General features: G+C 37.0%; 1 protein-coding gene across 1 annotated transcript in view; it reads right to left on the bottom strand.

Annotated features, from left to right (window-relative positions):
* LRP1B (LDL receptor related protein 1B) overlaps positions 1-25,063 on the bottom strand; it is a 1,355,016-nt gene that overhangs the window by 59,831 nt on the left and 1,270,122 nt on the right. Inside the window, 6 exon segments of the mRNA XM_075069829.1 lie at positions 59-113; positions 115-132; positions 134-160; positions 12,174-12,303; positions 14,682-14,855; positions 18,196-18,312. Coding sequence (XP_074925930.1) covers positions 59-113; positions 115-132; positions 134-160; positions 12,174-12,303; positions 14,682-14,855; positions 18,196-18,312 — 521 coding nt within the window.

Below are 25,063 nucleotides of genomic sequence, written 5' to 3'. Positions count from 1 at the left end.
CCAAACACCGTCAAGATAAAAATAGAAGATCAGCAAATATTACCAAGAGCAGGGCTACACACGTTCTCCCATTTTGACAGAATGTTACAGGGTTCACAACTTCTCCAGAGTAACGGCCAACAGTGACATCTAATCACCCTTCTCATTCCAAATGCACCTCCTCCATTTCACAGTAGTTTACATTATCCTCGTATAAAACTTCACAAAGTTACTGGCTTTTCAAAAATTCTATTCAAATAATCAGAGAATGAGAATTACTCATTTGAATACTTCTTCACTGTAAGGGCTGCAGATACAGAATTTAGTTTCCATCTGGGGATTGAGAAAACTATACTTCCTACCTCATCTGCGTTCCCTCCTATGCACCCTCTCCCCTATCCTCTTCTCTTTCCCTTCTGTGTCCTCTCTGCCTTTGTCTTTCTGTTCAGCTAATAGCCTCCTAACTCATCCCTACCCAAAGGACTTAAAAACAAACCAATCAACCGTCTAGCCAGGGTAGTCAATAGGCAGACTGCTGGCCAAACATGAACCACCACACACTTTTGAATGAGCCATAAAATCTTTTTATTTATTTATTATTATATTCTTATTATTATTTTAGTGTTATTTTCTCTGGAGTCTGGACTTTGGCTATACCTTTAACAAGAAATGTGGACCTTGACAATAAAATAATTTATTACCCCTATCCTATTCCATCCTCTCTCACCGCCTCCCCGCCACACCTCCAACATGCGGAACTAACATATTTAGAAACAATCACTTTACATTTGCAGTCTCTTCGTATGTATATTCATTTCCCCTACTCTTTGTCTTGTTTATTTAAATTATAACCTTTTTTGGGAAGATCCTGCCTACTTCTCTGTTTGTACAGTATGTAGCCCATTCTCACTAGGCCGTAGGCACTACTGTAACATAAATAATATTCTTGAAGCCAATTTCAGCTCATGCATAAACTTACTGTCTTCCATTACAGTGGTGTCTACTTTGGTAACAGCATCAGAACATGGCAAGAAATTAATATGTTTATGTCTGTTTCAATGCACAAAACATTCAAGAAGAAATCGATTGAAGAATATAATGTATATAATACTGAAAAATTCAAACAATTATAATCGTTAGGTTGCTTAAATATCCACACAGCTTTCAAATCCAGTTTAGGCTATCTTTCCATTCCTTACAAAATAGATCATGTGAAGTTGGACTAATTAAAATGTCTGTCTATTCCTGCCTTCCAATCTTGGTCTACAATTAAAGAAGTGTCCATTTTAAGAAAAAGGATGTCACAAAGCTCCAGGAAGAATTCAGTATTATGTCCACCAGAAATATAGATGTTTCCAAAGATTAGTGTTTTGGAGCTAAAACAATATATAACAAAGGTTTCTGTTTCTTCTAGATTACTCTAGGATTGGATGATCTGAATGGATTAAGATGGAAATCCTTTCATATATCCTTTTATACAGTTCAAAGTGTATTTCTTTGTTCAGACTAAGATTCACATGCATGAACATTTCCACAAAAATAGCACTAATTTATTGCTTCAAATATAGAACTCGGTTAAACTTTTTGCAATTTCACTGGTTTGTACATGTATAATAATTAAGGGGAGAAACTGAACAATTGTGTGTTTTAAAAAAACAGAGGAAAAGGAAATATTTTTCTTTATTTTGGTTATAGTTGATGTCACTAGAAATAGAACAATTATTAAAATAATTCTAAGGTCCCCAAAGAAACACACAAAAATATAAGGAATATTTAATTATGCTTTTAGAATACAAAATATTGGATTTTTATAACTTTATTTTCTTTATAAAATAAGTTAGTTCAAGAATATTAATTCATTTTACATGAAATAATTATTAACCAGCCAAGCTACAACAACATTTTTGGATTTTACTAATTTAGAAATATTAAAAGTAGGGTTTCAAGATGTAACAGACTGGCAGACTTCTACAACCCCATGTAGGAATGTAGGACTTTTAAAATAAGTAGGCTTGATGTTAGAGGTGAGAAACCTATGTCAAGATGCAAAACTATTCTTCCTGACTCAGATCAGGTGAATCCTATTAACTGCAATCAGGATGTAAGAGAGCCTGACAGTGTTTCTGAGGTGGTAGGAAATGAAGGCATGAACAGAGGGATCATTTTGAGAAGCTTAGAAGAAAGCTTATGCTAAAGTTTACATTCTATTATTTAAATTAATGACAAAAGACAAATCACTTGATGCAGATAAATTAGGAACATAATTAATGTGTTTACTATTTGGAGCACAGAGTAAGAATTGACCTGCTTATGCAAGGATTCTAAACTCTGGAAGCTTTTTTTGGTGAAAAATGCAAGTATGGTGACATTGAAATATTTCAGGAATTTGTGCAGATTTTTTCAAACTGTTTCAATTGGAAAAAACTAAAATAAGATCTTTCAAGTTTTCAATTCAAACCGACTTTTTATTTTAATTTTATTTTTTAAATTAAACATTAAAAATGCTCAGAGTCTAAAAACATGTTTCATTTGGTATGATTTTTTTTTTCACTTTTTTGAAAAAAAAAGTGTTTTCAGTATGACCCAAAACAAGTTTTTCAATTTTATGATACTGCCAGGAAACTGAAAACTCCATTATTTTCACATTATTCTAACTGTGAACTATTTATATCTATATAAATACACATTACTGTGTGTCCTCTCTCTTCCATTCTTTTTTCTCTTCTTAAAGAAAAAACCCCTATGTGTAACTACTCCCTAAAAAGAACGGAAATCAAAGACTTAATTGTTTGCAAAAATGTGGGTGGGTCAGATTCAGGAGACACTGAAATAAGAAATAATGAAGTTATTCACTTTCTATTATTTATTATGATCTCTCTCTCTCTCCCCCCCCCCAATCTGTTACATAATGGGGAAGTAATAAGCCCTGAGATCCTCAAAGAAAGAAAGGTGGAGCATAAGGAAAGGTCATCTCAAGAGGAGCAAAAGAAGGATTCCCTCTCTCTCTTTTGGCTTCAGTATAATACATAATGAAGGTTTAATGGATTTTATACACCCAGGCACATAAAATTCTGCTTATTATTGCCGTAGAAAAAAATCAAAATGTCATTTATGGTCTTCCTACTTGATATGATTCTCTATCAGTGTAGCCATCACGAAAAAAAGACAACAGAATATGTTTGTCATTGAGGTCTTTTGATCAGACTGTTTTTGAAAAATGGAAGAAATTCTCTCCCCCAGTATAATTTATCCTCCTTCAATTCCCTATCAAAATGATTCCTTGGATTAGGGGGAAATGTACAAAGATCCAGTTCCAGAGAGGTAACAGAGCAACAAAGAGTTATGTGATTCCTAAAAATTACATTGAAAGTTCATAGCAAAATGAGGAGATGGAAGACCCATAACTTTCTCTCTGGACAACAGTACCACACACACAAGGTGCCCTGTATTTAGGAAAACTGAGATATCAGCGTAGGAGAGGGGGATTTTTTAAGCACAAGTCCAACTGATTTTCAATAAACCTATTCACTTTAGAATAAAAGCACTGAAATCTACAAAAGAAAAACACACTGTAAGAGCAAACCATTATTAATAGTCACATTTTTCAAATCAAATAAGTAAAGCACAGGCAGATTTAATGGCTTGGATGGAAAGCATTGTTGCCAAATGGATAGGGACTATGAAGTCAAGAGTCTTGAGTTTAAAGCTTGGTTCTGACACAGTCATCTATAATTATTCTGTAATACCTATTACTGTTGAAAGTAAAAGCTGGGATGTAAACAGATACATAGCTAATTTAGTTTTGTTGTGAGTGTATGTATTATGGCAGTAGCACACTGAGGACCTAATCTAGGAAAGCATTTAAACTCAAGCTTAACTTTAGTATGTGAATAGTCACATGCTTAAATGCTTTGCTGGATCAGAATACAGATGTGCTCAGGAGCCATTCTTAGTTTCGTCAACACCACTTACTCTTTGAACTTAATAATCTAGCCATCTGTCCAACTCAATTATTTAAAATTTAATTAACTCAATCTCTATTAAACCTAAACAAACATACAGAAAGAATGTGTATCTCGGAAACACAACAACAAAATTAAGATTGCTAAGGACAAACAATGTATGGAACATAATTTACAGAATCCCACCTCTTAACAAAAATGTAATAAAAAACACACCGTCTTAATAATAAACTAACATTTTTATCAAATGTAGAGACATGCATATTTATCATAACACATAATATGAAACAACAACTTAAACTGTGGAAAACACAGTAAGATACTTCTACTGAGTACAGTTTTGAATATTTGCCTTAGCAAGGCTAGTTATGAGGAAGCAGTTTTGAATGATACAAAATAAGGATCTATAAGTGAGATTGTTCAAAAGAAGCAGAAAAAAAAAGGTTGAATGACCAAATTTATTACCTGTTATGCAGATAAAATGGATTGTTCAAAGTGGATTAGGTAACCTGGCTATCCGCAGAAATCAAAAGATAAGTGCTTCAAGATCTTATCCTAAAGGATCTGTAGAATAGCTTAAACTCCTGGATAGTGATTTCTCATCGTCTTCTTTTTTATTTTTTTGGCAGATGACATATAGATTTCCAGAGTACTGGAACATCAGTAAATGAACAGAATCTCAGTGATTTAATTAGAATAATCTGATTCAGTGATCATAACCTCTTTAAAGAGTGAGGTTGAGGCTGTTCAAATCTGGGCTGTGCAGGCGCCCCTGATGAGGAGGCCTGCACAACTTAACCACTGACAAGGAGGAACCAAGGTCATCTCTAATTTGGAAAGAGAATCAAAGACCTCCTCAGACACTCAAATGATGAAGAGTATGGTTGATTTATGCATTTTTTATTTGATGCTGATATTAAGGATTGAAGTAACTCCATATTTGGGCCAGGGATGAGATAGGTAGCCCACTCCCAGGATTCTGATGTATTTTCCCTTGGAGAAGCATAAGAATGTTTTGACTTGTTGGCAGGCAAATTGTGAAGCTTCAAAGGTATCTTCTTTTTATAAGTGTGATCTTCTGTTTCCATGCTGAACCACTTTGCCTTCTGTTTGTATGATATGCACTGATGATACTCAGATAGATGATTTTCTGTGAAGATTATGAAAAAGCTCCTCTTTCCTTGAAGGCAGATGATGCAAATCTATATGGTTTTGTTCTTCATTGTTACATAGGTTACTACCACATGGAACAGATCAAATTTTGTTCAGAGCTTCTTTGAAGGATGCTGAAAAAGTTTGAGTCCCAACTTAAAGTGCTCTTGACTTTCTTGTTTCTTGAATCTTTTAAATAGAAGTTCTATCAAAAGAATTAATCATCTATTTAATTAAGGAATGGAAAAAAAAGGTTCTAGACCCTGTAATTTTATAGTATTTCAGTCTGGCAATTTATTCTGTTGTTACTGCATGGATTTTCCAAGTTAGATCTTATTATTTTTTCAGAGAAAAAATGAACTGACATAGTTTCCTCTGACTTTAATTTAGAAGAAAAGTATTTCCTTGGATACTTTTTCTTCCATTCTTCCTTTTGATTTGGCTGCATGCTCCTTGTGTTATTAACCTTGTGACATGTTTTCTCAGAAAGCTCAAGGCACAAAATCTCTTGTGCTGATCTTTGCCAGTTTTTTCTGATTGAGAGTAAAAGAGCCAACCTTTCCCCATGGATGAAGCATTTGAGTTTGCAAAATACAATACTTTTTGGACATTTTCAGCTTTTGGAGATTTTGGGACTACAGTCCTCTCTTGGGAGGGAGAAATTTTCTTCTTTGATAAGTGATTTCATCTCTTAGGAAAGACAAGACTATGTTCATCCCCTGGGCTGGAAGACACCAAATGAATGGATAGGCCTCTGTAATAACAGCTTAATGAACTACATTGGGGGGGAGGAGGAGGAAAGAATCCTTTCTCCAAGAAGGAGATAATTCGTTTTAGGAAACGGGAGGATATTTTAGTCTCTTGCTTACTCTTGAGAACAATGTGCAGTTTGCCACTTTCCCAGCTCAGTGACAAAGTAGATTAAAGGGTTTTATAGCCTTATGCCAAAGCAGTGTGATCTTTTCTATCCCACTGAAGAGCCCTTCCTGTTTGGGGGGAGAGGGGTACTCTCCAGGGCTGTATTTGTCCGGAATCTAGTCTTGATCTCTGACACAGCCTATCTGCAAGCACAACTTTTCCTTTGAAGACTGTTGAATCCACTTCACAAATTGAACCTTTTTGGTTTAAAAAAGTTCCTGTTAGCCTGCTCTGCCATCTTAAAGAGAGAAGGGGGAGTTAAGAGCAAGCATTTTCTGTGTGATCTCAGAGAAAAACAGAATTGTATTTTACAAGCCAAAGTGAAAGAGAAGGCCAGGAAAGGTGGCAAACTGAGGGAAAAAAAAACAAACAAAAAACTTTTGACAGTACTTGAACTTATATTACCAGTTCCAGTGGTATATTCTCTTTTTAAAATACAGCTCATATGCCTCAAACCAGTAGAATCTTTCACAACAGAAGTAGCTTTATAAGTATGCTCACTGTGCTGTTTGCTACATGAAAAGCTGAAAGTACGAAAGAAAACCCAAATATGGCACAGACTGAACATTTGGATCTGAATCTTTGCAGTTTTCCTGAAACTTTTCATCCAGTCAAGAGAGCACAAATATACTGTATTTTAAATGTAACTGGTAAATGTTCAAATTAGGAATATGGAATTCCTGTAAAATTTCCATTATTAGTGTTTATTCAGAGGGAAGTGCTACATACAACTTTCTTCCAGTGCAAATCTCTGCATTGAAATTTAAACTTTCATTTTCCTAGCACATTTTCAGTTTCCTTGTGCTATACATTATACATTTAGACATAATAAACATTAGTGCAAATCCAGCACTCTGTTGGAAACCAAAGCAATGCTCAATCTATCTAAAAACTACAGCTTACCGCCAAAGCAGAAAAACAGGTCTGCTTTTGTCAATACATAAATTAGAAACAAAGCTGTATTCCATCAATTATAATTAACTACTCGAGAGATCAGCTGAACACTTCTCCAAAAGTAAGAAAGAACTGGATATGAAATGCTTTTGATTTTGTTATGAAAATACTAGATACATTCAGAATACTAATCAATTGTAACAGATACCAGCTAAAAAAGATAGTTGATTGTAAAGAGCTGTAAAGGTCCCAAATATATGCTTTTCAATTATAGGATAATTAATTAGCAATAAGGAGAAATGTGCAATATGCATTCAGTTTGAACACAAATCTATTGAGGAGTCAGTGTTCAGAATTCAGTTTACAGTGTTTATAAAGAAAAAACAGAGATCAATGGATTCGTGCTATTATGACATATCAGTGGTAATAACTGCTATTTAGAATTTCATGACAAAAACAAAACCCAATGAGGCACAGCTTGAGTAATAACATCTTTTTTGACAATGAATAACATCTTTTTTGTAAACCAGACACAATTAAGTCATTCTTCCGCTCTGCTCTGCACTGGTTAGGCCTCAAACTGAAGTATTGTGTCCAGTTCTGGGCACTGCATTTCAAGAAAAGATGTGAGAAATTGGGAGAGGTCCAGAGAAGAGCAACAAGATTGATTAAAGGACTTGAGAACATGACCTATGAAGGAAGGCTGAAAGAATGGGTTTATTTAGTTGGAAAGAGAAGACTGAGAGGGACATGATAGTAGTTTTCAGGTATCTAAAAGGGTGTGTCAGAGGAGGGAGAAACTTGATCACCTTTAGCCTCTAAGGATAGAACAAGAAGCAATGGGCTAAACTGCCAGCAAGGGAGATTGGTTGGAGATTAGGAAAAAGTTCCTAACTGTCAGGGTAGTTTAACACTGGATAAATTGCCTAGGGAGGTTGTGGAATCTCCATCTCTGGAGATATTTAAGAGTAGGTAGATAAATGTTAAGGTGGATGTCTTAACACTGGGCTACTGAATCGTTTTCATATGCTCTCTCTGGCCCAATGACTGATCCACTGAATAAATACTAAATATTTATTGGGCCAGAGAAAGAGAATGACTTATTCCTTTTACCTGGAGATAGTTTTGGAAAGAAAAACAACAACCATCTTGTTTGACAGTCTCTTACGTGGTATCAAAGAAAGTGATAACCATTTTTGGGGGGGCAGTGGGGAAGAGGTAAAGAATTTTATTGAGATGACCTGGAGCTGGTATTGTTGCTCTTGTTAAAACTTCAGTCTTGTTTCACCTCAGGGGGTATTAGGGATTCATCTGGAGCCAGCAGATGGCAATATCATCTGGGTCCTTCTCTTTGGCCTGGTCTGGTCAGGACATCTCTCAGGATTAGGACAACAAAGGCCCAGAGTCCCAAGCAGCCTAACTAGAAGTGCCAGATGAAGACGTTTTCAACCATGAAAAAAACAGATTTTAAAATCTACTTCAGAGTATTTTAGCCATGTCAAAACAGATCATAGATATATATACGGGAATCCTTAGTTACGTTCTGTGTATTTCAGATGCAATTTAAGCTCCGCCTTAAATGGGCAAACGAAAACACTCAAAAAAAAAATCCAAAACTAGAGAACCTAAATTGAAATCAGAGTACAAAGAAACAGTTACTCAGCAATTTATAAAGAAATTATAGCTAGTGCAACTGTGGGCAGTTATTTGAAGCAACTGATCCCTCAAAAGTCTCCAGTTAGTGAAAATTCAGTGAACAGGGCACTTCTCCATATCTATCTAAAACCATTATGCTGTGGACAGCCCAAATAGATTTGTGGAAACGCATCTCAGACTTCAAATATTTGTCCTATGACAATATCTTTCCTAGCAGCTCAGTTGTTCAGTAAAGTATATTCTGCCAGTTGTTCAGTAAAGTTGGGTTAATTACTGAAATTACAGATGCAGGTTACTCCCAGACACCAAAGGAAGAATAAAATTCTGTTAATGTAATTTGTCAATACTTAAATTTCAATATTAAATGTAATGTTAAGTCCTCCTATGTTTACCTTTTAGAAATATTGAAATGAATCAGCTGAGCACTATTGGATCTGCCCAGCGTGATTCTGTTGCTGCTTTTCTGGCTCCTGACTTAAGAGTGAGAGGTAGCCCGAAGTGGAACATATTGTGTCAATTTGGCAAACAGTATGATGCCTGGAGGAGCAATGAAGATAGCAGTTTTTAGTGGTTGTTCAGCATGACTGCTCTGGGGTTGTCTATGTGTGGTTTGGTCCATTTTGGTTTATCAGTAACAGGACTCATGTATATAGTGTAGGTAAGAATGCATACAGAGTATAAACAAACATTTTACAATGTATTTGGCTATATCAGTTCCCATCCAACAAGACAAAATGAGCTGTTGTACGGCCACAACATCGACCACATCTTAGCCCAGAGGCAACAGTATTTAAGCACATATTTTTTATATCAACCATATAGCATAATGTAGTAAATATAAGAGATAATACTAATGTAGCTGCATGGTTATGACCCGTTTTACATGCCTTGTACTCTATCTAAACAAAGAGATGAATTAGTTAGATATATACTGTAGCCTGTGTGCTGTTGTTTTACCCTTACTGTTAGTACATGTAGTTTTCTTGAACAGGAACTAAACCACTGTTAAATAGGATAGTTTTACTGATTTCACTTTATAAACACTTCTAAATCACTATATTAGTTTGGCTTTTCAATACTTGGTAGAATAAATTTGAAAGTGTGTGACTTAATATCAAAATTTCTATTTGGGTGATTTGGTAACTGGTGAACTCCCCCAAATTCTAGATCCTTTATATTAACAGAACTAGAATTACAAATATTAAAAATTCTGCTATTCGCATATTTTGATTTCTCAGATTCACAGTAAATCCTAATCTGTGATTGCTGAATCCCAAAAGCTTTCAAGATTCTGATCATTTTGTTAAGGACTCAAAAGTTTGAATTCCTTGCATGTGCTAACACAGGGCTTAATTCTCAGGAAAACAAGTTTCTTGTGCCATTTTTGATACTTGCTTCTTCAGGTTGGGCCAAAATACCATGAGAATAACTTTTACTTTAATATTTTAGCACTCTCTTCTGTACAGTGAGAGTACTGTTCATCTTGTCTGTAAAAGAGCTATCAAAACAGTATTACTCAAAAAATGCAATTCTTCAGAAGAATACAATTTGTATTCTAAATTTTTAAAGAGGGAATTCTAGCTAGGGAGGAGAGATTTTAAATACACTCGGCTACTTTTTCTCTGCATTCATGGGTAGATAATGTTTTATAAATAACTCATATTCAGTGGATAAACAATAATTTTACAAGTGACATACTTTCTTTTCCTAGAATCTAACAGGAACACAGGAATTAACATATAAACAAATCCACTTTTTTGTAGTCTAGATGAAATTACTATTAGGTGGGTGCACAACTGGCTGAAACACTGTACTCAAAGATTAGTTATCAATGGTTCACTGTCAGACTGGGAGGACACAGCTTGTGGGACCCCAAAGGGGCCACTCCTGGATCAGTTAATATTCAATATTTTTCTAAACGACTTGAATACTGGAACAGAGAGAGTACATTCATAATATTTGCAGATGACACCAAACAGAGAGGCTGCAAAAACATTGGAAGAGAGGATTAGAATTCAAAACAGCCTTGACAAATTGGAGACTTGATTGGAAATCCACAAGAGAAAATTCAATAAAGATAAGTGCAAGGTGCTTCATTTTGTAAGGAAAAATCAAATGCACAACTACAAAGTGGGGAATAACTGTTTAGGTGGTAGCACTGCTGAAAAGGATCTGGGGATTATAGTACACCACAAATTGAATATGAGTTATCAGTGTGATGCAGTTGTAAAAAGGCTGATATTCCCAGGTATACTAGCAGAAATGTCGTATGTAAGAGAAAGGAGGTAATTAATCCCACTGTACTCAGCATTGGTGAGGTCAGGTCACACATCCAATTCTGGGCATCATGCCTTGGAAAAGATGTGGACAAACTGGGGAGAGTCCACAGAAGAACAATAAAAATAAGAAAGGTTTAGAAAACCTGGCCTATGAGGAAAAGTTTAAAAAAACTGGGCATGTTTAGTCTTCAGAAAAGAACACTGAGGGGGAAGCTAGATAAGTCTTCTAATATGTTCAGTTATATTACAAAGAAGACAATGATCAATTGTTCTTCATGCCCACTGGAGATATGGCAGGAAGTACTTGGCTTAATCTGCCACATGGGAGATTTAGGTTAACTATTAGGAAGAAACTTTCTAACTATAAGGCTAGTCAAGATCTGGAACAGGCTTCCAAGGGAGGTTGTGGAATTCCCATCACTGGAGGTTTTAAGAACTGGTTAGATCAGGGGTAGGCAACCTATCGCACGGGTGCCGAAGGCGGCATGCAAACTGATTTCCAGCAGCATTCACACTGCCCGGGTCCTGGCCACTGGTCTGGGGGGCTTTGCATTTTAATTTAATTTTAAATGAAGCTTCTTAAACATTTTAAAACCCTTATTTACTTTACATACAACAATAGTTTAGTTATATATTATAGACTTATAGAAAGAGACCTTCTAAAAACATTAAAATATATTACAGGCACACGAAATCTTAAATTAGAGTGAATAAAGGAAGACTCGGCACACCACTTCTGAAAGGTTGCCAACCCCAGGTTAGATAAACGCTTGCCAGGGATGGTCTAGGTTTACTTGGTCCTGCCTTAGAGCAGAGGGCTGGACTTGTTGACATCTCACGGTCCCATCATATCTATGATTCTCTAACAGTTTTCAGTTTTATTTGCTATGTCTTCCTTTATATATGCTATTGCTTTTTTACCACTGCTGGATTCTGAGCAGAGGTGTTCTTTGAGCTAGCCACACGAATGGCTTTTTAGGCCTTTTTTGTGAGTGATTAACAGTTAACTGAGAATCCAGCAATGCTTTTGAGTAATTCAAATTATTCTTTATAATGTATATTACCTTTCATTTGTCAACAATGAATATAATCTTCCATCTTACCGTTCCTTCACCTAGGTTTGGTAAAACTTTTGTTTGAGCAATGTAAATAGTTTTGTGTCATCTCTAAATTTTGCTACTCTACTATTCACTTTCTATTCCAGTTCATTACTAAATTTACTGTATAACATCACGGTGTTTTGGAACACTTGTCTATTAGCCTTTTGCCAGGACATAAACACTGATCATTATTCTTATTTCCTGTGTTCAATCTGTTAACCAATGTCTAATACCCACCTGAAAGACTCAGATCACTGCATGTTCCATTGATCAGAGATTTCCCTTCTGGACATGCACAAGCTGCACCAGAAGGGTTGAGTAAACAGAGAAACTCGCACGTCAAGTCCAAGCAAGGATTAGGTGCTGTTTAAGGGTGGGGAAAAACAAACAAACCAAACATGTTAAAATTTTGCAGTTACATTGTTTCCAGGAATAGAACTAATTAAGAACCATGTATGCAAAATTCTACTCTAATTTACACTCTGTGAAATCCTCATTGAAATTCCCCATTGCTGTAGGAAGCAGTGTTGGAAATTCAGTACATTATCCCACTGAATTAATATAGAACCAATATCCCAGCATGTTTTTATATGACATGTGCTTAGGAGTGCTGGCTTTAGAATGAAATGCAAAACTGATGTCCTCACTGCTTCTGATCATTAACAATCTTTATGGAACCTTTTGCCAGAGTGAGTCTTAGGACCCTGGGAGGCCAGTGCAATATTTTTTTGTGCTTTTCCCCTACATAAACTTAACCAATTCATTATAAACAAAAAGGGTGGCTCTAGGCAGTTCTAAGCAAGTTTGTATGTGAGATCTCCTTTTATTTTTCCTCCCAATACCACCATATATCTTTACCTACCCAATTCCTCAGTATCCCCAATCCTTCATGATTCCAGTCTCTTTTAGTCCACCCCCTGGCTACTGCTGTTGCTCGGGTGGGGTGGGAGGGGCAGAGGATGGAGGAGAGAGGAGAACAGATGCTGATTTAGAATATTTGGGATACTACCTCAGGCTAACTCCAGACTGCTCCTGACGTGCTCTGTTATGAGAGTGGACACCATATGCAAGTTGTCTACATGGAAGTGAGTCCTTATTGAACCTCTTCCCCTTGTAGCTTAAGGCTTTACCGGCAGCTAAAGGGAGGAGTAATTCCATTGCAGGAAGCTGTTTAGGAAGGTTTTCTTGGTGGTTCTAGCACCATCATAGACTCAGACTTTAGGGTCAGAAGGGACCAATATGATCATCTAGTCTGACCTCCTGCAAAAAGCAGGCCACAGAATCCTACCCATCCACTTATATAACAAACCCTTAACCTATGTCTGAGTTATTGAAGTCTTCAAATTGTTGTTTGAAGACCTCAAGCTGCAGAGAATCCACCAGCAAGTGACCCTCCTTCACTCCCTGAAGTACTAAAGTGCCAAGGGTTGCAGATCTCAACATCCAGCTCTGTTTTTGTAGGAGGAGGATGCTCATATAAGTATTCTGGTAAAAATCCAGTTTCTCTTGAAGTTTCAGTTGACTATCATATTATTCATTTAGTATCCTATATTGAGTTAGAGTGTTTATATTTGGGGCATTGTTAACAAGCTGCCAGGTTTTTATGTCAGCGATGGGTACAGAACTGTCTATAGTACGTACATGAATATACTTTAGGATGAAAAGTGTTCAAAATGTAAACAGGTACTAGCAGGAAAGATTGAATGTTTAAATGAGTTTTGGTGATGGACAGGTTTGAGCTTATAGAAACAGCTGAAAAACAAACACGGTAGAAATGGACCCTTGTCACAAAATTTGAACCTGAAATCAGAACCAAAACCCAACTTTCCCAGAGCTTGAATTGCAGGTTGATTTTAATTCTGCTATTGGAAATTAGAAATAGACTAAAGTTACAGAGTTGGGCTCTGGAGTTGATGTTCCCTGAAATTTACTGATTTAGGGCTTGGATTTGCTGTTATGGTTTAAGCCCATCATCTGTACCAATTTGGGAAATTATTTTCAGCCTACCTAAAATTTTCTTGTGCAGTTTCATTTTGATACAGTATTCTTTTTGCTTTCTGAAAAGTAGCAATGTTAAATTGTACAATCATGGAAATGTAGGGCTGAAAGAGTCCGCAAAGGTGACCTAGTCCATCCACCTATGCTGTGGCATGATTAAGTATACCTAGACCACCTTAACAGATGTTTGCCTAACCTGTCCTTAAAAACCTCCAATGGCAGGGACTCCACAACCTTCCTAGGTAACCTTTTTCAGTGCTTAATGCAAATTGTTGCTTTCCTCTGAAGCGTTTTCCAGAATGATCTGTTTTGCAAAGTTTTCAGGAAAGAAAGGCGCATATAAATATAAAATATTTTTGGCATGTTACAGTGGGAATTCATAATTTTGGTAAAAAAGAAGTTAAAATAACTTTAATTACATTGTATAATTTTTTAAATTACATTTTCATCACCGGAATCATCAGTATTATGAAAAAGCCAATTGATTGTGACTGGAAATATTTTTTGGCCAGTGGTCTGTTGATTTTTTATGCTGAATCTGTAGACAAGCTGAGTGCAGTGGTTTCATGAATTGAATAATATACAATTTTTGTTGTTACATGAAAATCTCTCAATTATTCATTACAAATGGGAATATGAACAAATCTGTTCTTTTGTATGTTCGGCCTCAGTACTATACATTCACAAATTTTTAATTAATTTATTTTTCTAAATATCTATTTTAAACTATTAAGTTTACTCACAATCTATTTGCTTGTAGCGATGGAAAATCAAGGCACTTTTTGTTTTATCAACATCCAAATTCAGATATTCTACAGAACCTGAGCCAAATTTTTGTACTCTAAATGCACCAGTTTTAGGACCTGCTCCATAGATGTAATCTTCAAAAATGTCAATTCTGTGTGGATGCAGCAACCCTTAAAGAAAGAAAGGAGGAAAAAAAAAGTCATATTAAAGTATTGATAGTCTTCATTTTAGTATTAACAAGTTAAATCATTCTAGTTGAAATCTAAAAGGTACTATTACTCAGGCTATGTCTAAACTACAGAGCTTATGCTGGCACAGTTTATGACGACAGACGTACCAGTGTTAGCTATGCTGACAAAAGCACTCTTCTGTCTGCATAGCTGCATCTATACTGGGGGTTTTGTTGGTATAGCTCTGTCACTGGGGGTGGATGGTAGATGGTATTTTCATTCCCCAGACCCAAATAGCTATGCTGGTATAAGTTTTAAGTGAAGGCCGAGCCTAACATACAAACAGTCCTGACAACATCAACAAGAACGACCTAACTTTTAAATAGGAAGAAACTTGCTAAGTCATATTATATGGAAACTATATTTTGTACTTTGGTAAAAAAAAGTTTTTTTCCCCTAAATGTGAGTTAGACCAGTCTAGTCATGAAAATTCTCAGAAGACCTACAGTTTTGGATAATGCAATCGTACATATCTGAAATACTCTAACGGTATCTTACAGAAATAGGTGACATTAAAAATGTGTACGCTTGACAATGTGTGCAAGAGTAAAACTTATCTGATAAAGAATTTCTCCAGTAGTCTTTTCTATTGTTTTAACATTTTCTTGTCAGATATATTCCTTTTTATTTATTTATACTATCTTTAATTTAATCTGTAGCTGCAGTAAACTGATGCCAAAACCTCCAAGTTTAACTACAGATTCATACATTTCAAGCTAGAAAGCACCATTAGATGATGTAGGCTGACTTCCTATATAATACAGGGCATAGAATTTCACCCAGTTGTCCCTGTAATGTGTATTTGAATAAAGAATATTTTCTAGAAAGGCATCTTGTTCTGTTTTGAAGACCTCAAGAGATAGAGAATCTGTCAGAAACTTGGATGGGATGGTCATACCTAGTGGTCAGAGCTGGAATTAGGCATTTAGGTGGGGTTGGAGCAAGGGTGGAGCAGGACAAACAGCCTTCCAAGGGTAGTAGTGGGGGCAAAAGACATATCTGGCTTTAGGATTAAGCTTGATAAGTTTATGGAGGGGATGGCATGATGGGATAGTCTAATTTTGGCAATTAATTGATCTTTGATTATTAGCAGGTAAATATGCCCAATGGTCTGTGATGGGATGGGATCCGAGTTACTACAAGAATTTCCTTTCTGATGTGACTGGTGAGTCTTGCCCACATGCTCAGGGTTTAACTGATCAACCCGTATTTGGGATAGGAAGGAATTTTCTCCAGGGAAGATTGGCAGAGGCCCTGGAGTTTTCACTTTCCTCTGCAGAAGTGGCATGGATCACTTGCTGAGATCTCGCACTGTTGAGGTCCTTTCACCATAATTGAGGACGTCAATAACTCAGACATAGTTAGGGGTTGTTAACAGAGTGACTGGGTGAGATTCTGTGGCTGCATTGTTCAGGAGGTCAGACTAAATGATCATAATGTCCACTTCGATTTAAGTCTATGAGTCTATGAGGGCAGCTATAGGAGCAAGGGCAGGACTAGAAAAGGCTTAGGGGAAAGGCTGACGCAGACTAAGGCCTCAGAAGTCTTACTATTGTCAAGCCGAGGAGAGAGGTCCAAGTCCTGGAATACGGATTAAGCAGATTTAGCTGTTGTTCCTGCCTAGGGATTTATATACCTGGTTTGGGAGTCATATGAACCAATTCCTGGCGGTGATTGGCTGGTGCCTACCACAGAGTTACTCATTACCATACAGACAATCCACAATTCCCCTAGGTAGTTGTTCCAATGGCTAAAATACTCATTGTTTTAAAAATTGTGACTTAGTTTTTAATTTTGAATTTGTTTGGCTTCCACCATTGGTTCCTGCCTATGGCCTTTCTCCATGAAGAACCTTTAGTTAGTGCTAATTTGTAATGAAAGAGTGCAGGGATTCGAAGCAATTTTAACAATCATTAAACAGATCAATAATGTGGCGGAGGTGCAGACCTATAACTGCCAAGGCTGAGAGGTGCTGGGGTTTAGCCTTGCAAGCCCTGGCACAATTAAGCATTGTCTTTAGTACTGCTTGGCATTTTGTCCTCATTAAATTTACTTATACTCCCTCATCAAGTCACAACTTGATCTTCTTTTTGATAAGTTACACAGAACTGAGACTGTCTTAAATCTCTCAGCATAAGACCTTTTTTCCCCCAGCCCCGGAATAACCTTTTTAGGTATCTTTCTGCACCCCTTAATTTTTTAACTTCTTTTCAATGTGGACACTAGAAGGGATATAGACATCCAGTACTGGTCTCTCCAAAGCATATACAGGAAAAATCATGTCCTATTCAAACTCACTACTGCCTATTGATGATGCCACAAATTAGCCTTTGCGCCACACCAATACATGGAGCTCACATTGAGTTGTCTTTCCACTATGACGCTTAAATTATTTTCAGAATCACTGCCTTCCAGGACACAGACCCCAAGTTGGAAGTATGGTCAGCATTCTTTTCTCCCAGACTTTGACCTTACAGTTGGTTGTATTAAAACATATTTTATTTGAATGGGTCCATCATACAGAAGCATCTGGCTCACTTGGTATGACTTCCATATCATTATTTACCACTCTGCCAATCTTTGTGTCATCTACAAACTTCATTCACTTCCATATCACTGATATAATGTTAAATAGTATGGGACTTAGAACTGATGATCCTTGTAGCAGCTCACTAGAAACACACTGATTTCATGATGATTTACCACTGACAACTACTTTTTGAGCTCTGTCAATCAGTTCTTAATCCATTGAACATGTGTTTTATTGATGTTGTATAATGATGGGTTTTTTTAATCAGAATGCAAAGATATATTACACATATGCAGTTACCTTTATTAGCCTATTTTCTGTTGCTTAACATTCATTATATTCCCATGCTTTAATTTTTTATTGTCTGATTTCCTCATCAGCTTTTCCATTATTTTGCTAAATGGCCTACAATTACTCTACATTACATTCTATTGCACAGAAATCCTAATAGCTGAAAACTCTAACTTGACTTATTCAGCATACTGTGAATTACACATGTAGGCTGCAGTAGTCTGGATGCAGACCCTCACTTGTAGCCATATAGAACGCCCATAAACTCAAACAAGGTGTCTCTGCACTTAGTCAATGCTGGGATTGGAGCTTTACAAATTCACTGCACTACAATAATCTCCAATGGCAACAGAACTAATATTCACTGTATTGCTAGATGGAAATACCACCAATATTGAGATAATTTCTGTTGAATTAACAGTTCTTTCAAAGTACATGTCATAGAAAAATGCTGCATACCTTGTTTACTGCTCACAGATACTACTGAACCAGAGCCATCAAAAAGAACACTGCCAATAACAGATAATTCAAAATCAGCCCAGAACAAACGCTGACTGAACTGATCAACCACAAGACCTGCCAAAAAAAGAGAGTGCTTACATTTACAATCAAGTATAAAAATATAACAGTATAAAATATACCATAGCTTTTTGTAGATTATAGACTTCCCCATCCCTCATTTCCTGGAAGGCATTCCAATTCCACATAGATGAGTGCAATGTAGGAATCTGAAGAGAATAGATAAGTAAGGTTTCTGCTCAATCCTTAAATTCAGGCTGAGTGAACCAGTTCCTTTTAATTTCTTTAATTTCCTTCCCACTGGTTATTTCCTTTTCAACACCCAACCCCAATCAGGTGGAAAGATACCACATCCCTTTTATTTCCTGTACATATAGGTCCTGATTCTGTGCCTGCATGGAGCGCAACTGACTTCAGTAGAGCTCCATGCAGGCGTGAGTGTGCACAGATGTGCACAGTGAATTGTAGGATCAGGGTGTTCATGTTCAGGGTGATTTTGCAAATCTATGTATCCTATCATACAGAAGTATTTTCTTTAGACATCAGATTTGCATAATGCTAGTACTTTACATATTATAAGAATTAAAACAGAAATGTTATGTTTGTTTATTTTAGTTTATATAGACTAAGTATTTAAACAATGATATTCAGATATCCAAAATAAAACACAGATACATTATACCTAACCAGCCTCTAGGCAATGACTTTATAGTTAAATCAAGCAGACAATGCTCTACTAATTATTATATTTACTATTTTGTGTTCTGTTAAAAGCTTCTGTCTGCCTAAAAGTGAACTAATGCTCTGCTGTTAAGGTTACAGTTTTATAAGAATGGAAGAAACTGTTTTCCCCCCATTCATATAACAAGTGTAAATCAAAGTTATACATAGCAACAAAAACATTCTTAAAGTAGTAAATTAATCAACTACTGAGAGGAAGAGGAAGTTGGATGAAGTTTTATTCTGTATAATCATGAAATAGGTATGTATTTAAAAAAAAAAGCCTGAAGGTTGGGCATACAAAATTCCATTGAAATGAACTCAAAAATAAAATCAGAGCCCACACTGACTTTGTGAATGTACAGCTGAATAGAATAATTTCTTGTAATAGATAATACATAAAAGCTTTATGATAAATGATATTTAGAGTCTGGAATTGTAGAAATAGTCGTCAGTCTCGAGCTTGGATTTATTCTAAAAGTTTTCAATAAAATAATAAATTTTTAAATTAAAATTTTAATAAAGGTATAATATATACTCAATTTGTCTTTCAGAAGTAAATTTCTGAAGTTAGCATAAAGTGAAAAGAGTCACTATTTTGTATACTTTATATTTAAAGATATGGTGACACCATGTGAGCGCCAATATCCAGTCTCATCCTCACTCTTATCTGGAATTGGAAAGTCATATTTGGGAACAAATTTAGGAGCAGTAGGACATGCATTTTCAATAAAGCCTCACATTTTCTCTGATCAGGAACAGAAAAGCCTCACTTGAGAAGATAGATAGAATCCATAGGAAAAGAAAGGCCTATTTTTAGAATGCTGAGAAAATAGAAACAGTAAAAAACTAAATATGTTGAAAATATATAAAAATATATTTTTTTAAAAATTGCACAACCCTAGGGAATTTTATTTTTTATTAGTAAGCTATGGAAGAATGGACTAATGTTTTGCAACAAAAAGCAAGAAGCTTCGCCTGTTCATTTTCACTTTCCTGAGCCCTTTAAGGATTCTGAAGTCTGGTTAAATGCTTATCTGAAATTTTTCTAAACCTAATATAGCTAGAAGTAAATATTATGAAAAAATAATAATTATGAAATAAAACAGCACCTGCATTGTTCAGATCAGTAGACCATGATATAAAGAAGATTTATAATAGATTAACAGTAACTTGTTTCAGTCTAAACATTGAGAAATGAGGGAGGAGAGGGCCTTGAACAGACTAAGGGAGGTATAGAAGTGTGTTTTGTTATTTAATTATGTTCATTTCATTCTATATTTTGGCATTTTCTATTTTGAGCTTTCTGTATGTAGCCTTAACACTGTATAACTCAGATGATCTTAATTGTTACTTTTCTTGTTAAGCTTACAGTTTTTCTGTTAAATACCTGGAGAACAATACATTAAGTTGTCATTTCCTTTTAACATCTCTCTTTTTTGTATGTTTATTAAAATAAACGCATTTTAAAGTTTAACACAGTATTCACAAAACTAACTATAGATAGACTGAGATGGGTCAGATAATATCTTTTACTGGGCCAACTTCTGTTGGTGAAAGAGGCAAGCTTTCGAGCTACACAGAGCTCTTCTTTGGGTCTGGGAAACGTACCGAGAGTTTCTTAATTAAACACTATGTGGAACAGATTGTCTCTGCAAACAGTGTGAACTATAATAGACTGTAAGGCTACATATACATTTTTTTAGATCTGAGATAGATTTGTTGTGTGCTTGCTTGCTTGAAGATCATTTTGAGGCTTTTTTAAGGACTGAGTGCTGAGCTACGTGGCCTACTAGGCTAGGCTAAGAGCTTACTAATGAGGCTCCAGCCTGCTATCCTTTGATCCCTAACCCCGTTATGATCCCTTGATAAATGGGAGGGCTAACTCAGGGAGAACAGGAGCAACAAACAGGGGAGTTTTATGAGGGAGTTTAGCAAGGGCGAGAGGCAGATACAGCTAACAAACAGATGCTAAACTTATATCAATAACCCTCTTCTCCCCTCCCCTACCCCCCCAAAACACCTGCAAGAATAAGAACAACACACAGAAGTCCAGTAGCAGAGTGGGGGCTATCCAATTTATTGCACTAAATGCACTATGTACAATTATCTACCTTGTATGTAGGTGATATTTGTGTGTATGCGCTGCAAGCAGCTCATCAGACACAGTATGGGTTCAAGGCCAGAGTAGCTGAACCGGAGGAGCTAAGGGACACAGATAGGTACTTAGAGGAGACTTTCAGGGACACAATAGAGTGGATCTCACCCCAACTCTGATGCTTCAGTGTGTTGAGGAGGATAAAAGTCACAGGGAATGAAACAAAACTGGAGTGGAGGGAAGCAATCCAATAGATTCCTTCCTTCTAGATGATGTCATGGTACCCTCTTGCACTGAAGATACCCCTCCTAGGGAGGCAACCCCAGTTATTAGGAAGATGGGGTATTTGTTTGTTAGAAATATAGATAACTGGGTTTGTGATGACCAGGAGAACTGCATGATACATTGTCTGCCAGGTACGAAGGTTGCAGATCTCATGAAATATTTGGACAGACTTATGTGCAGTACAGGGGAAGAGTTGGGTTTGTGGAACAAATGACATAGGAAAAGTAGGAGACAGGTCCTGGAGGCCAAATGTAGGCTACTAGGTAAGAGATTAATGTCCAGAACCTTCCTGGTAGTATTTTCTGAAATGCTTCCAGTTCCACATGCAGGGCCAGAAAGACAGGCAGAACTGCAGTGTCTCAATGGATGGATGAGACAATGGTGTAGGGAGGAGGCTTTTACGTTTATTAGGAACTGGGGAACCTTTGGGGAAAGTATGACCCTATACAGGAAGGATGGGCTCTATCTAAAGAGAAATAGAACCAGACTGCTAGCATGTGACATTAAAAATTTTGTAGAGGATTTTTTAAACTAAGGGCTCAAAAAAAGCCGACAGTTGTGGAAGAGTACACCATTCACACCGAGTCAACCCTTTTGAATGAATTTATGAAAGGGGAACTCTATATCCTAGTAAAGAGTATAGGAAAGAAGTTGGTAAAGTACAGGAGGGAGCTAGTAAGGAGCAAACATAAGTGACTCCCATTTAAATACAACACATGAAGGCAAGCAACTGAATATAGACAAAATGTACAAGTGTTTATATACAAATGCTAGAAGTCTAAATACTAAGATGGGTGAACTAGATTGCTTGGCATTAAATAAGGATATTGATATAAAAGGCACCACCAAAAGTTGGTGGAATGAGGATTATCAATGGGGCCATGACCATAGGTCATGCTGGTGGGGCAGTGGAACTAAATGTGAAAGAAAACAGTCAAATGAAGTAAAAAATCTTAAATGAATCAAACTGTACTATATAATCTCTATGGATAGAAATTCCATATTTGAATAATAAGAGTATAGCAGTACTAATATACTGCTGATCACCTGACCAGGAGGGTGATGGTGATTGTGAAATGCCTCAGGGAGATTAGAAAAGCTACAAAGACAGTAAACACAACAGTTATGAGGGATTTCAACAATCCTTATATTGACTGGTTATATGTCATCTTAGAAAGGGATGCAGACACAAAACTTCTAGACACAATAAATGACTGCTTCTTCGAGTAGCTTGTCTTGATTTAGTCCTAAGTGGAGTACAGGGTTTTGTCCAAGAGGCGAATATAACTGATCTGCTTGGTAATAGTGACAATAGTGTAATTAAATATAACATAGTCTTTCTGGAGGAAAATTGCTAAAGAAACCCTTGCAGTAGCATTTAAACTTCAAAATGCGGAGCTAGTTAAACAGAATTAAAGGACACAGCAGGTAAAATCTGCAACGATAACAGACTTTAAAAACACAATACAGAGGCCAACTAAATACCCTACCAAACTAAAAAAAACAAAAAACAAAAAACATAAAAGAACCAAAAGAATGCCACATGACTAAACACAGAGTGAGTCTGTTACAGGCAAAGAGACATCCGCTTTAACTAAATGGAACCAGCCTAGTGAGGGAAACACAGAAAGGAAATATCAAACCTCTGGAAAGTCAAAAGCGTAAACCAGTGCTCAGAGAAAGAAAACAGGAAAAAAGCAAAGAATTCTTGCACATCAGCACCCAGAGAGATAACTGATCTCACACACGCAAACACACCAAAAACTACAGCATATTTATTTTAAGTACATCAGACAGATACATCAAAAACAACACACTGCCGAACAGTCATCTTGGGCCAACGGGATGGTCAAGGGCTTTAAAACAATGAGGAGTCTGCGGTGGTACCTTAAAGGCTTAACAGATTTATTTGGACATGACCTCTGGTAAAAACCCATTTCTTCAGATGGCATTGAATGACAATTAACAGATACAGGAACGAATATATGGCACAGGAAGAGAAGAGAGTTAACCTTACAGTGGAAGGAACCAGTGGGTTGGGCATAAGCGCCGAAATCAATCAGGGTGATGTGACCCACTCCCAATAACATGGATGAGAGGTGGTAATCGCAAAGAGGGAACAATTGGCTTTTGTTGTAGCCAACCCTCCAGTCCTAATCAAGCCCCAATTAATGGTGGTAGTTTGCAAATGAATTGTAGGCTCTGCGTTCTCTTTGAAGTCCTCAGACTGAAGTTTTTTGTTGAAGTATGGCTACTTTTAAATCCTGTTACTTGGACTGTACCAGCGGAGATTGAAGCATCTCCCTACTGGCGTTTGTATGTTACTCATTCTAATGCTGATTTGTGTCATTTATGTCTTTTACTAGAGACTGGTCTGGTTGGCCAATGTATGCAAAGGGGCATTGCGGCAAGATATCCATTAACAGAACACCAACTCGGCCATACCAAGACAGGCCTCAGCTAAAACCGTTCCAGGTATCCATAACTATCTACAACCTACCGAAAAATGATGATTCCCTCTACTCTCACCAGCCAGTCCTCACTACACGCACACGTTCCCCACCCTGAGCAAATGATTCACCAAGCACCAAACTACACACCACACCACAGAAACACAACACCCAGGAACCAAACCTGTTGCCTATTCGGTCCCTGTATCTACTCTACGGCGACCACCATCCAGAGGGACGCACAACATCAACCACACCCCATTCAGGGGGTTCATTCATACCGAACATTCTACTAATCGTTGAGATATGCGCATCATGTGCCGCAATTCCTCTGCCATGTTACATGGCCAAACCAGACTACAGGATATCGAGGTAAGGTCCTCTCATGCATATACTGCTTAAACAGTATGAAAGATAATGTAGGAATAAATGTCAGTTTTTACAATGGAAGAGGTAAATAGTGGGGATCCCCAAAGATCTATACTGGAACCTGTGCTGTTCAACATATCATGAATGGTGCAAAATGGGGAACAGTGAGGTGGAAAGATTTCAGATAATTTTGCAGTAGACAAGTACTCAAATAGTTAAGTCCAAGGTGACTGGGAAAGTTACAAAGGGATCTGCAGAAAACTAGATGAGTGGGCAGAAACGCAGATGATTCACGTGTTGATAAAGGAAAAGTAAATGACTGCTGGATCGCATAAGAACTGGCTCTGTCGGTGAGGGGAGCAGTGGATATGTTTCTTTGAATTTAACAAAGCTTTTTGATATGATTCCGACAGTATTCTTGCTGGCCAAGTTAAATTGGGATGGATGAAGGATTAGAAGGGTGGGTTAGAAAGCTGGAATTAGAACATCGGCTAATGGGTAGTGAGAAAGGGCTCATGTCTAGTTGGGCAGCTGGTGAAGCGGACTGCCCAAGGGTGGCTGGGTGGGTTTTTGTTCATATGGGTGCGAGGCAGTGATCTGGAGGATGGCGTGGACTGCACCCTCAGCAAGTTCAGATGACACTCAACTGCGAAGAGTGGCAGAAATCGGAGGGCTGGAATGAGGATACAGAGGGCTAGACAAATTAGAGGATTGGGCCTAAAAGAATCTGATGAGAGTTCAACAAGGGACAAATGCAGAGTCTGCACTGAGATGGAAGAATCCAGGCCTGCCTACAGACTCAGGAATGAATGGCTAGGCAGCAGTTCTGCAGGACAAGACTAGGTTACATGGAAGAAACGGATATGAGTAAGCAGTGTGCCCGTGT

The sequence above is a fragment of the Chelonoidis abingdonii genome, chromosome 10 (assembly GCF_003597395.2).
Source record: "Chelonoidis abingdonii isolate Lonesome George chromosome 10, CheloAbing_2.0, whole genome shotgun sequence".
Taxonomy (NCBI): Eukaryota; Metazoa; Chordata; order Testudines; family Testudinidae; genus Chelonoidis; species Chelonoidis abingdonii.
The sequence above is the reverse complement of the archived record's forward strand: the minus strand, read 5'-3'. Positions and strand labels throughout refer to the sequence as shown.